Source organism: Stegodyphus dumicola, chromosome 2 (assembly GCF_044657685.1).
Source record: "Stegodyphus dumicola isolate Sdum_Otavi_A_Nest chromosome 2, ASM4465768v1".
Classification (NCBI taxonomy): Eukaryota; Metazoa; Arthropoda; class Arachnida; order Araneae; family Eresidae; genus Stegodyphus; species Stegodyphus dumicola.
Window position 1 is genome coordinate 279863578 of NC_140769.1, and position 14542 is coordinate 279878119.

The following is a 14542-nucleotide window of genomic DNA, read 5'->3' on the forward strand; positions in this document are numbered from 1 at the left end:
GCATGCTTGCTAAGATCTATAGTTGGATAGACTCGACTCCAGAGTTATATAAATTGTCTTCATGGGACTAAAACCACCAACTATTCAGTGTTTTGTTCAGAGTCAGCAGGGACCATACGGGTTGTCAAGTCTATCTTGGGCTGTATAATCACTACATTTGATATTGTAAAGCTGTCCCTCAAGAGTTTCACCTCCACACTCCTTGGGGGAGAATTGACACTGCTGTCATCTCTTTTGGCACCTGGTCACCATTGTCTTGCATATTTTCAAACCTGTTTCAACCAAAGTTCTTTGTTGCCTGGGAGAGCCTGTGGATTGCCTATAGGGATTGAAGCATTACTCTGTGTAGGAAGGATATTTCTACTCTTCTGGTGTACTGTCCATACAAACAGAGTAGACAATATGTGGATTGTGCACAATTGTATCGCAAAATACAGTGACTTAATGCAACTTGAGCTTGGTTGCAAAATTTGTGCATTATGCAAACGGTGTATAAAACGTCACACTTGTTCACCTGAGACAACTATAAAAAATATTTCCTCACGGTTGTATGTTGGACGTGATTTTCAAAATAATTATTGTGAAATGGTTCAACTTTATGTTGAATGTGGGTGCAAGACACTATCAGCTTTTACCTGCACACCCATATTCTTCACATAAAATTATCCTACAGGTTGCGAAATGTTTAATGGAGACAGGTTGCTTGACTAGCCGACTTTTATCCCACAGACCAGATAAGGTAGGATGGAAAGTTCAACCAGAAGATGTATTATCATATGCCCTCACATATTTGAATAGCCGTACAAGAGAGATAAATGGAAACTGTGGCCCCTCAAAAAGTCGCATTTGGAAAATCCTACATGAATTAGATTCTCATCCATACCAAACAACACCTCATCAGGCATTACTGGACAGGGATGCTGAGAGATGTTTCATACAGTGCAACTTCATCATCAAACGTTTCATACAGTGCAACAGACTAGAAAGAGGTTCAACCAACATTCTTGGCTGATAAAGTATGAATAGATAAAGCATGTTTTTCGTGTAAGGAAGTATATAATAGGCAGAATACCCATTACTGGACACTGGAAAATCTATCATGTTCTGCCATGAAATATGATTTTAGATTAATGTTTGGTATGTTAATGGCCGCACGATATTTGGAACTTCTGCAAAGCATAATACCCGATTTTGCTGAGAACTTGCCATTGCTTCAACTCTAAAATGGATGGTTTTATGTGCACCTGTGCTCAAGACATCGCCAGTGAAGGAATTCAGAGAACGAATTATTGTGCATTGTGGTTCCGAACAGTGGCTTCGATGTTCACCTGACCTGACTCCAATGGACTTTTTCCTGTGAGGATATCTTCGCCCAAGAGTTGACTCGGGAGAATTTCTGGGAAATACTGGCTGGGGTCTGTACTTAAGCAGTCTCAACTATGGGGCCACATAATTTGACTTCACAGGACTAGAGCCATAGTTCAGTCTAAGGCTGGTTCAGGCTTGGCAGGGACCGCACTGTTCACCTTGTACTGTCGTGTTTGTTCCTCTGGCTGTTGTGGAGCTAGATCAGAGATCACCGAGCTAGTCAACGGGGGTTTGGCCCTCAGTGACAGGGACTATCAGCGGACAGCGCACCAAGACGATTACTTCGATGCCAATGAAGTGGTGCTTGGAGGCAAAGATGACCCAGTGTTCTAATTTGTATTAAGTTCCAAAGCGTTTTCTGCCTTGTCCAAGGCTATGTATGAAGCCGGGCAGGGACTGTGGGGTCTGCACTGCTGTCGAAGGGATCACTAAGGCATGGATATCATAGCCCCGATATGACAGACCCGAAGGGTCATCTAGGATGGAGGTTCCTGCTTTGGAGTTCTGTGGGGATACTCAAACAGCAGGTGTATGTAACCCCTCCACGAACATTGTAGTACCTTCAACTGCAGATGGTTGTGTTACCTGCTGTGCTATAATGTGTAGTTTTAAAATGGGTCCACATGTACATTTCAGCTCATGGAGAGACATTTGAAAACTAAAAGTAAAAAGTTTCTTGTGATAACTAGTTGGTTATTCTTTACTTTCTAAGATTGTATTGTCACGTGTAGGAAATATTGAACAAACAAAATGTGCATTTAGAACGTTCTGTTGTTAACATTCATGACCTGGAGATGCCTTTTTATACTAAACCTGATATTCCACAACTTTGTAATTCACTTTTTTTCCCCCATTCTTGTACCGTTTTTTGAGATAACAATGCTAACTCTACTATTTTCCATCAGCTGGTGCTGTAAGCAGTCTCATCTAGTAGTGCATAATCACTCTGTAATAGCTAGGCACCACTTTTATGACTATATCTGTAGGCACCCCCCTGGGGGTCGATGTAGGGAACTCTGCGAAGCTACTGATTAGGATCTACACTTAGGCAGTCCTCGGCCACGGGAGTATAAAATTTATGAGCATGGTGGTCCAGGAGGCCCCGAAAAAGTCACCCATTGTCTGGCCCGGTAGTTTGGCGAGTCCTAGAGCAGTGCGGCTCTAGTAGCCGAGGGGTAGTTCCCTCAGGTTTGCTGGGTAATGTCCCACTGCGACTGGTAGATAGCAAATCTGATGATCAGTGTCGCCTAGGTGATGCATCCTTCTCTTCAAGGTGCAAAGGCTGAACCTCTGTGCCTGATTCTAAGGGGTGAAGGAACTCACAGTGCGGTTTAGTCTCGCGGAGTGAGGAAGCCCATATCTTATATCTGTAGGCATACTGCATTAAACAGGTGATACGAGACCCAGTATATTTTATTTTGTGTTAAAGCTGTTCAGGATTTTGAAATAGTAATAAGTTATAGATAGAGCAGGAAAACCCATCCAAAACCATTAATTAATTCTAGGAAGAAGAGCTGCAGAAATACATTAAATCAGAAAATGCAGGATGGATTACTAAAAGTTCTGAAGATTCTAAACATGAGCCCATTGAACTGCAACCTCAGCCCAAACTTTTAGATGTGCAGACCAAAGAAACTGAAATGACAGAACCTCTGGATGAATTTCAGAAATACAGTATTTCACTTTCAGAACCTGTTAAATTTTAATTATGAATAACCTGAAATGCTGCTATTTTTTTGGGTGCAAAATGTTATACATTATTTATACCTTGCACATTTTTTTGGCATTCTGATACTAAACTATGCCTTTCTGATAAATTCCTTAAATTGTGATCTGCGTTTGAAACATTTATATATAACTGTTAATATAAATGGCTTGCTTTTGCAGCAATATACCTACAGGTTTAACATGTATGTGCCTATTTGTAAGTTTATGAATTTGTGAGAGCATATTTTATCCAATAATCCTAATAAATAGCAATAGTAACAGATTTTTATTGTGTAATAAGTTTTATATTTGTACATTTCAGTAAAAAATAACATGAGATTCATACAAAAATATTTTCTGAAGTTCTCATCAAGGGAAAAGTGAGATTTTTATATTGTGTCAACTAAGAGATTCGAGCATTTTTATTATTATACTTTTAACCTTTCCTTTTCCTGAATTGATTTTGATATCAGATCAACAACTTGTGATGCACAGGCTGGGATTTTAGTTCCTGGGGGAGAAACCAAATTATTAATACTTTGTTTGAAATGCTAACAAAAATTAGTAATATAATGATATTTTTAATGAAGGTTTTATTTAATCACTTTGAAATTGTCTAGGCACAAATTGATATCATGATTCTTAGAATTGTAATAAATACTGAACCAAAATGAAAATGCAACACCAAGGAGTGGCCAGAAAGTGATGAAACATGGCAAACAGTGACAGATGGCAATGAACAATTACTGATGTTTATTTCAAAATAATATAGAGCGAAAACAGTGTTGGCTCAGTAGGTTGTGGGACAACCTTGGACAGTGATACACGAAGCAACACGTCTAGGTAGAGTTGGTGAGACTACAGGATAGTGCCTTGAGGAATGGCTCTCCATTCCCTGTCAACTATTTGCCACAGGTAGTTGAATGCAGCAATGGCAGGGTCTGTAAATGGTGTCTCATCACATCTGAGATTGGTGAGAGATCAGTAGCCAGGAAAGCATCTGTACACCTTGCAGAGTACATTGGCTGATGCAAGCAGTGTATCACAACACATAATCCACGTATCATTAGGCCATCATACTGCCCTGAATACATACTAGAGGTAACCTGGAATCGTACGCAGTTGCGCCTCAAATCATAATGTAGCATGGTGGGCGATTCCACAATTGCTGCCAGATTCAACCTGTCTCCAGATCGATGCCACACCTGTACGCGGCGACTATCGTTGGAGAAACAGAAACGTGACTCATCTGAGAACACAACCCTGTGCCATTCTGTCATCTACATTGCTCAAGCCTGGCACCACTTCAGACATTGGCATCCATGATGTGGGATCAATGGCAGTCTTCTTAATGGATGTCATGAGTGCAGGCTACTAGGCACCAATCAGCAGTAACCGATTGTGGTTGATATGGGACATGCTGCAGAAAGGAGGTAGAAGTGGCTTCAGGTGCTTGTCATGCATGTCCAGGTGTGTGTGTCGAATGATATTTGCCATATGAGCTAATCTGCCCTTCTCAGTCTAATCACAGTGCCCCTTGTAAAATAGTCTGCCTGCTGGAACTGCCTCCATTGACGATGGCCTGGCATCTCTGCTATTATACGTGTCCTCTGAGACAAAAACATATTTTCTACAATGACTTCCCTAGCAGAAATAACAGCACAAAGGTTGAACATCCTTCAGTTCCTTATATCTACTTCAACGTACTAGAGAGGTGCACGTTTCACATCATTTGCATAACTCTGTGATGTGCAAGTACCCTGAAATTTGCATAATTTTTGAGCCACTCTTTCTTGGTGTTGCATCTTCAATGGTGGGTAGTGTATAATAATACACTGCCCTCCAAAAGTTAAGGAACATGTTTTTGGCGTCTAATTTGAGAATGAAGCAACATAGAAAGAAGAAATTTAGTGGTCATGTTCACACTAAACATTCATTAAAGAATGTGATGAAGAATGTTTCTTAAGATAAACACAAACATGAATTACCACAAAAAATTGCACTCTTGACAGAGAAACAGTATATCACAGTTTTTTGAGGAGAAACGTGTTCACCCTTAGCTGCAATACATTGGTGGCAGCGACATTCGGTACTGTCAATTATATTGTCAATCAATGAAATGGGAAGCAATGACCAGATACAGTAATCTTTGTTCAAGCTCATCTAACACCTTGAAGGAGAATTTAAAGCAAGCAACCTGTTTCCCAAGGTAATCCCAAAGATGCTCTATTAGATTCAGGTCTGGGCATTGAGCTGACTATTCTACCCGCTACATATCGTGATCCTCAAGATATTCTTCATCAACTCGAACTCTGTGCGGTCACACAGTGTTATCCATCAGAAGAAATGCAAGACCAGGCATATAGGTGGATATATTAATCAAAGATCTCGTTTTGCTATCTCACGGCGGTCAAAGTTCCTTCATGGAACACATGCAAGTCAGTGTGACCACCGAGAAAGATCTAACTCAAACCATTATTCCACCACCTCTGTAACTGTGTCATTTCACAATGTGGGATTGGTTGTATCTGGTGCACGTTCCTTCCAGATCAGCTGATGTCTTGAATTACTCTCCCAGAACAGAAGTCTATTGTTTAGTGGTCCAGGAGATGTGTTCTCCTGCCCAACATGAACGGGCAACTCTCTGTTCTCGGGGCAAGGGGATACAAAAAAACTGGTCGTCTAACATACAGGCCCGTATTGTGCAAGTGTTTGCACACTGTAGTAGCTGAGATTCTTGTTACTGGGGCCACTAAATGATCTGCCATGAGACGAGACACAGTAATGTTGCTGTTCCTTGAAGCCGAGAGAGCTAAATAAGTCTCCTGCAAATGTTGTAGTTCTCAGTCTGCCTGGAACGTGTTCTAGATACTGAATCCTCAGATTCAGACCAATTGCATAGTCAGTGGACCATATTACAAGAGACATTGAGACATCTAGCAGCATCAGCTTGTGACATACCCATTTACCATCCTTCAGATTGCCCGCCACCTCAACAAACTTGGCAAACAACTTCTCCTGGACATTGATAGACTATCCTGGATGTTATCCACAAAACTGTGATAAAAACTGAAAATCAACACTCGTGAACAAAAATTACAATTTTTTGCATTTTTTCTCCAACTCCTATATAAGTGTCCATTTCTATAACATAAAAGTGGTACCTATTGTTTTTGCATATATTTTCTTAAACTTTGTTACCATCATCTATATATATTGTTAATTTAAATGTTACTGACGTTTTTGTAATGATGAGCTTTGAAAAACATGCTGTTCCTTAACTTTTGGAGAGCAGTGTACTTCGTTAATCAATGAATGTCAAATACTAATTTCTTTCAATAAATCAACCCCTCTCTGTATTACACCATATTAAAATTGGACTGTATTCAATGATAAAACATACCTGGACCAAATATGGCTGCCGCTCCAGCTTTATACAGGAAATCATAATCTTGAGGAGGAATCACACCACCAACAAAAATTAATATATCACTGTAAGAAATAAAAGTACAGCATTTAATGTATGAGAAAGAATAATGAGTTTTATAAGTTGAGAACGCATAAAAAGGTTCTTCTTATAATAAATTCGCGTTTATTTAACTTACATATTTTAGTACATACAAATTCAAAAGATGAACAAAATGTCAATTAATTTACCATAAATTGCATGCATTGTTTTTACATCCAAAACATTTTAAAGTTATATTTGTATTTGCTTTTAAAGTTATATTTGTATAGTAATGTTGGTTTCAGTATTGTATTTTCAAATGTTATATGATACCAATTTTATTTTCACTTGTAAAACATCTTATTTTCATTACGTTTTATTTTAATTTTTTATTGTAAGATATCTTAATTTATTTTCATACAAAGTATAACTTTATTTCTACTAACACTGGCAAGTATTTTGAATGTAGCTGCTCAAAAAGGCAAGCAGAAGAATCACAATTTTAGATTACAAAAATAAGATAATATCTAAGCTATATTCATTATAATGAGGTAAAGCATGTCTTGATGTCTAGTGGAATACTTTACAAAATTAGTATGGATTCCTAGAAATAACAGGAAAATATAATGGATTAGTAAATCCAGTTTCTTATCATGTAATCATACATCATTGCATCATTCATCAACAGTATGCGCAAAGACTAGAATGCTTTATATGGAATGAATATAAAGTTTCTATAATCTCCCCCCGTCTCAGAATTAGAATTATTTTGGAAAAAAAGGAAAAGATCTGTTAAAAGAATCTATAGCTGAAAATCCAAGTTATGCAATTGAGAACTATTAGACAGAATAAATATTCTAAAAAGTACAGGGTGGGCCAAATAAGATCTACCAATGTTAAACACAACTTTTTTATTTTTTGATATAATTATATTTTTTCTTTTTGTACGTTATAATTGAATTCTTGCAAATTTATTATGGAACCATACCGTACAAAACAACGCAATCGTTATATGACGCAGCGTAAATATCGGCAGAATTTTAATTCAAACGTATTGTTTGGTGCATTATCATGGCCAACAGAGTTATTGGCTCATATTTCTTCGAAGATGGAAAGCCAGAACCGATTTCCAGAGCTTCTTACAGAACAATAATTGAAAACTTTTTGCGGCCAATGGCAGAGCAGAATCCTTTTTTTATGGGGATATTTAAAAGACAAAGTGTATGCTAATAGACCAAAAGTATTAAACAGCTGAAGCAGAATATTCGAGATGAAATATTGAGCCTCCAACCAGAAACACTACGTGGTGTAATGGAAAATGCGTTAAAAAGAGCTAATCTCTGTATCGAGAAAAATGGTGGACATTTGTTTGATGTCATATTTCATACAGAATATCCATAAACTATATTTAATATATAAAAAATTAATCAAAATAAAATGATTATTACAAGAGTTATCCGTGTTTAACATTAGCAGGTTTTATTTGGCCTACCCTGTACAATACACAATCATGTGAGGAAAACTGGGAATGCAAACTGCTGCAATATATAAGTATAGCTTATCCTTTATCAAGTCTTTGCATGTAATTTTTTGCTGAAAAAATAAAGAAGCTCCTTTTTTGAAATGGCTCATTAATGGAGGTAAAAAGTGAATACTATGCAGTAATGTTACAAGAAAAAGATTAAGGGGAACCCAAAATAACCTCCCATAATAACAATGAGGAGACTTCATCCCAAAAAGTTATACTTTGTGTATACAAAGAATTGTATTACAAAGGAATTATGTACTAAGAATTACAACACTAAGAATGCAATACTAGGAATTATGTACTAAGAATATTCAATTACAAAGGAATTGTATGCTAAAAATTTTTACCACCAAATTACACAAATTCCAAAAAATACTGCTCTCAAAGAGTAGAAATCAAAGCAAAGCATACACAACTGACGTATCTTCGAAATGTCCATCACAACAATACTTGGTCCCACATTTTAATGAATGGGTGAAAAAATGTATCAAGTATGGCTGAGATGTTTTGTGCCCCCCCCCATATTCACAAGACCTTTTCCTCTCAAATTTTCATCTCTTCAGGTCACTTCAAAATTCATGGAATGGTCTGTAGTTCACTACTGTGGAGACTGCCAAACAGAATGTTGATAACTTCTTTATGAAAAAACCTAATGACATTTAAAAAAAGGGAATTTTCTATTTGTCTGAAGATGACAAAACGTCATAGAATAAAATAGTGCTTATAAGATTCAATGGAAGTTTCTTATGTTTTTGTACTGCTTTATTGGTATTTATCATTAAAAAAACTTTTCAGATGAAACAATAATTAACATGTTTTTATTTTAATTTTCCATTTCCTTCTCTTTTTTTTTATTTCACCTTCCCCATTTTAAACACAATTCTATTAATAACAATGGGTGACTAGATGACTAAGTATTTCTATGTTAAACATCTCACAGACTTAAAATATGAAACAAACTTATAAAGAAACTGTGTGAGCACATCCAAGTACTCGTGCACTTTAGAATAGTTTCAGAAGCAATAGGTCCTAAAAGTTTTTGCTATAACTTAAAACAATAAACTATTGGTTCCTTAACACAATAAACCATTGAAAGGGGAAAAAAACTCTGAACTGTTTGAAAAACTTGAAAACGAATTCACAAAAATATGTACATGTATCCAAAAGTTTTCGGGTTCATAAATAAAAATTGTTTCACAATCATTTCTTCTTGCAGACATCTAGTGGCAATACTAAGAATAAATTTGCATTTAATTTATTTAAAACAACTGCACATTCTGCATGAACACTTTCACACGAGCAAAGTCTCCACCAGATGGGTTACCTGACTTCAAAGATGATGACGTTTTGTTTGCTAGGAGCAGTTGTTGCAACTTTATAGTCAGTTATAACTGATAATAAAAACAATTCTCTATCAAAGACAGAGTCAGTAAATTGAAGAAAACTAAGTGCTTATAAATTCTAACACAATCACAGAGCAACAACTCAGCATAACAACACAGTTCAAGTTCTTAACTATTTCGTTAACAAACTTATTCTCATGGTTCGATGTAGCTGTTTATACAGGGTTACCTAGTTTTCTGGAAACTTGGAAAAATTGCTCTTAGTAAGCTTTGAAAATGTGTTTTCTGGAAACTTGCAGAAAGTTACTAAGTTGGTGATAAAAACTGTGTTTAAGACCTGTCCATCCTACCTGCATCTTGGCTCTGAGTTATTTTCACAATTTACATATTAATTCAATTCAATATATAATTCAGGATTATAAAAGCTATAAAACATAATGGATAGCTAAAAGTTTAGGTTAACAAAAATACACATTAAAACCACCAAATAAATAAATAGAAACAATATATAAAATTACACAAAAATCAAAATATAATTAAATAGTTACTGCAATATATCTGCACACTTTCAACATAACCTGATAAAGAGGGGAAATGAAGATAATGAAAGGAATGATTTAAACCATGATATATTTAAAAATTTAAATGTTCATTTAGCAAACATGAATGCATTTTAGACAAAATCTTACATGAATGGGAAAGTTATTCAAGACAGTTTTAAGTTTCAAATCATTTTTTCAAAAACCTAAACAACTGAAATATACAATATGTAAATTAGATCAGTTTACTTCACAATGAAATCTTAAATACATGCACTAACGATCACTATATTATCACTGCAGCATTTCTAAATCTCCGTAATTTAAAATGATTCCTGTTTTATAGTGGCAGAACAGTAATGATGGTTTTTCTTTCAGCTTTTAGAAAATAGGCATGAAAAAAAATCTCTCATTATTACATTTTTTTATGAATTAAAATATCGTTTTGATGATAATCTTAAATCAGAAAAGGTATTCAGCATTCTGAATAAATTACTTTTTACCCAGATTTGAAGCTAATTAATAAATAAAAGGAAAACTATTAAAAAAAAGCATACTCTCTTTTAAGATCCTTCAGAGCTTTTGCTAGTTGAGGAACTAGGGTTTTATGAGCAGCTGCTAAGCTACTTACACCTACAGCATGAACATCAGCATCAACAGCCTGCTGAGCTACTTCATCTGGAGTCTATAAACAAATAATAGAAGAATATGCCGTAACAATTAAATTATAGCATTATTTTTAGTTAATATGTAATGCAATGAAATTTACATACTTTAACATGTTTAAGAAATTCTAATCTTTCTCAAACAGAAGAAAAATAACAAGTTCATACCAGTCAAAATAATCAACAGAATTTAATGAAAGTGTGAGTGTGTGTGGATGCAGTAAATCTTTGCTAAAAAACAGGCGTTATGTCATTAACACATTGCACATTTGGCAAAATGGCATTCTGTAAAGTAAACTTTTTATGCAAGGGGGGGGGACAATTTAGGTTTAGTTCAGATTAAGAACGTATGTAACTTGTACAAACCTAAATATCATTATAATTAAAATGGGAAAGTGAAACAATATAAACTGAAAGGATTTCTGTTACTGCTTAATAAGTAGGTACATGAAACGATTATTTTTTTAAATAACTGGTTACTTTTGCAATTGGAGTGTCTGACGCAACTTTATCTCATGGCAAGGAGCACTTTTTCTAAAGTTTTTTAATGCCTCTTATAAAGTGTCTTCTTTATTCATTTGGGTCTTCTCTATTGAAAAATTAGACAGTTCCTTTTCCTTCGTTAACCCTTTGCGGCGCACTATACGTTAACGTTGGAATTTCAACAAAAAACATTGTATGGAGCCTATTTAGTCCTAAAGGAGTATACAGGTAAAATTTTGTAAAAATTGCACTTACCGTTTTAATTCTGTGGGTGTTCCATGAGGTGGAACACTGCGCCGCCAGAGCTTTGAAAAGTGCGACCAAGCGAGCATTGCAGTGAAGCGCGAAAATGAGTAAAAGTATTTGTATAAGAATGAAAAAACTCTGTATTATGGCTGTATATATGGTTTCCTGGATATACACAATATTCTTGAATATATACGGATAAATGAGATAAATATCTATATATACTCAAGTCCTATATACAAAGATATTTACAAATTTTCCTATTTCTTAGCTTAGTGAAATTGTTCAAAGCAAGTCACACCTTTTGATGGAAGCACAAACTAACTTTGCGGGTTTTGCACATAAAACTTGTTTTGTGTGGCTTCTGCTTCGTGCTACAATGTGCACATCGTCTACGCATACCCTTCACCAGTATGTGTTCAACACTACTGTAGCATTTTCCCCCGGAAACTTTTACTTTATGCCTGGGAGTATCTTCAGGTCTTGAAGGAAATCGCCTCTTCAAAGTTATCTCTGACGCTTTCATGGCACAGAGGGAACACAGCAAATTTAAACGGAAATCTTTGGGCTGTAATACGAGAGTAATTTATGAAACACTTTTAGCGCTTCGGAAAGAGTTAGACCTCTCCGCGCCATTTATGGAAAATTAATAATACAAAAATTAACTACGATTAATATTAACAATAAAGAAAAATAAGCCTGTAATATATACATACACGAAAAATATCCACACAATTATTGAAAATAAACGGGAATGAGACTAAAAAGCGACAGCAAAAAATTCGCGCAGGTCTCAGTAAAGATGAGTCAAGCTACTAATAAAATTCCCGCCTAAAAATGACTCCCAAAAAATTTGAGATGTCAATATTAGGGCTTTCATAACACAAAACACATCTCACCCCTCAATACTGCTTTGTTTGAATTCATCCCCCCCAAAAAAAAACAACGGAAACAGAAAACGTAAACAACGGATGTTCTCTCCTAAGCACAGATGTTCTGATTCGTAACATTCGTTCATGAGATCGCTAAAGGCGCAGTGTTCCCGCTAATGGAACACCCGGTTTCATTCAATGATTCTACGTATGGTTTTTGTGTGAAAGATTAAAAAAAATATAGAACAAATAATTAGGAGTACAGCCAGATAAATTATGCCTAATTTGCTTTCCAAATAAATTTTTTTATATCATTAAAAAAATAGAGAAAATTACTTAAAAAAAAGTGGATTTTAATAACACATAATAAATGAAAATTCTGTGTCTCCTTGTGATATGCTGCTATCTACTGTTTAAAAAGAAAAGTTCAAAGTATTTTATAAAGGCATTTTTATCTATATACGGTTGAATTTAAAGGTTTCAGAAGCGATTCAATTTGGGTGTTCCATGGAACACTGATCCGCAAAGGGTTAACAAATTAACTTCTTGTTAGGCTTTCTATCATCTTCACTATCGACGCTTTCATCAACGGCTGGTGTTATACGATAATCCAGTTCATCATTTGTCATTTCACCATTGTCATTCTCAACTAATTTTTAATATTTCCATCTTCTAATCTGAAAATCCTTTGCCACTTATTGCTTTTGCAATTTGTGCAATTTCTTATTTTCAATCGATGAATATCATTTAAATTTGTTAACTTCTGGCCAGCACTGTTGTCTGCAAGTGTTCATTGCTGATGATTTCACCTGTTCCCAATGTGATTTATTTGCAGATATGTAAATATGCCTAACATAATAGGCTTTTGAAAGAATTTATGATTCCTAGATCCACTGGTTAGATTAAACCTCTGAGTGGCATGACTTTTTTCAATTTGCTCTTGACCTGTATTTCAACAGCATTTATTAGCTAAATATGTATAATTACTATTACTATTAAAATTTAATTACCAATAAATAACTTTAATTAATCAAATACATACTATTCATTATTTTAGGCCTGGTAATGTAGTGGCTCTGCACCATAGGTCTCAGGTTTGATCCCTGGGTTGGGCAAGGTTGACTCAGCCTTTCATACCTTGCGTGGGTTGATAAAATGAGTACCAAGTTTGCTTGTTAAACACTGGGGGTCCTGCAACAAGTTGACCACTTGCCCATAGCATATGCTGACGCACCCTGGGGCCCTGGGCCCACATACATTTAGTACCTAGCTCTGAGCCCCTCACCTGTAAATCCGTCCCACAAGTCTCATACCTGTAATTATGTAATTAGTCAAGCAATGTTAATAAGTCGCCCCTGTTTGGCCATGTGAACTCCTGCACCCTTAATAAGCTCTCGGTGTGGACTCTTGAGGCCACAGGGAGTTGTTGCCATTAGATAGTGGAAGGCGAGGGACACATGCCTGTTTATCTCTGGTAGCCACCAGGCGTCCCCATCTTCCGTCACCTACCTACCTACCTACCTACCCTGGGGCCCAAGGTCAAGAAAGCAGATCTCAGTGCACTGCAGGTTGTGGCCCATTAGGGCTGTTTAACACTGAGTTTAGCTTAGTATTAATTATTTTAGTTGCTGTTTTTATAAACTTTCATTCTCTGAGATGATATTTACATCATTAAATACAGTAAAAAAAAAAAAAAAAGGCAATTATTTTAAATTATAAGCTAATGTATGCAAAACGACAAAAAATCTCATGACCCAGATAAAGCCGATCATGCCACTTAATACATTAAAAGGAAGTGATGTTTGCTGGAAGGAATAAAATCTCTACATTTGGGATGAAATGGCTTCAGTACCATGTCTTGAAGCATTATCGAGATTTAGAACTTTAAGCTCAGGCTTTGCTGTTCTAAATAACATTTGACTTCTTCAATAAATAAATTTTCAAATCAGCCATTCAAGAGAATTATTCAATGCAACCTACACTTGAACATAGTAAATGGAGATAATTAACATAATGCATGTAAGCAAAATCGCACTCCACAAGTCAGTGTTCGGCAAGGGTTTATTGCAATTATTATACCCTTGCCAGGCAAGGGGTACTGCAATTATTATATATATATATGTATATATATAATAATTGAATTATGATAATGCACTTATTTTGGATAAAACCAAAGAAAATTTATTATAAAAAAAATAATGTAAGTATATAAAACAAAATATAAGTGAATTTAGAATTTTATTATATAAATATGCAAATAAACCTTATAACAAAAATACTCAATAATATTTTTTATTATCGAGTATGAAATTAATATTTAATTATGAATTTATAATTTTTTTG

At 35.5% G+C, this 14542-nt stretch overlaps 2 protein-coding genes across 6 annotated transcripts in view; one reads left to right on the forward strand and one right to left on the reverse strand.

Moving 5' to 3' along the window:
- The window catches only part of LOC118193910 (protein FAM177A1), a 61127-nt gene that overhangs the window by 31972 nt on the left and 14613 nt on the right, over window positions 1–14542 (forward strand). For 2 of the 4 annotated variants that reach the window (XM_035365070.2, XM_085812218.1), the window contains one exon: window positions 8615–8785. The exons of 1 other annotated variant lie outside the window; for it this stretch is intronic. In XM_035365070.2, the coding sequence (XP_035220961.2) occupies window positions 8615–8680 (66 nt within the window). In that variant the 3' untranslated portion in view covers window positions 8681–8785. Of the gene's footprint in view, window positions 1–2873; window positions 3359–8614; window positions 8786–14542 lie in introns of those variants that run through there. One more of the 4 variants, XM_035365069.2, reaches the window with a different exon arrangement.
- LOC118193909 (methylmalonyl-CoA mutase, mitochondrial-like) overlaps window positions 3343–14542 on the reverse strand; it is an 86855-nt gene continuing 75655 nt past the window's right edge. For both annotated transcript variants that reach the window (XM_035365068.2, XM_085812216.1), the window contains 3 exons: window positions 10491–10618; window positions 6479–6567; window positions 3343–3586 (listed from right to left, as the gene is read on the reverse strand). In XM_035365068.2, coding sequence (XP_035220959.1) covers window positions 3504–3586; window positions 6479–6567; window positions 10491–10618 — 300 coding nt within the window. In that variant the 3' untranslated portion in view covers window positions 3343–3503. The remainder of the gene's footprint in view (window positions 3587–6478; window positions 6568–10490; window positions 10619–14542) is intronic.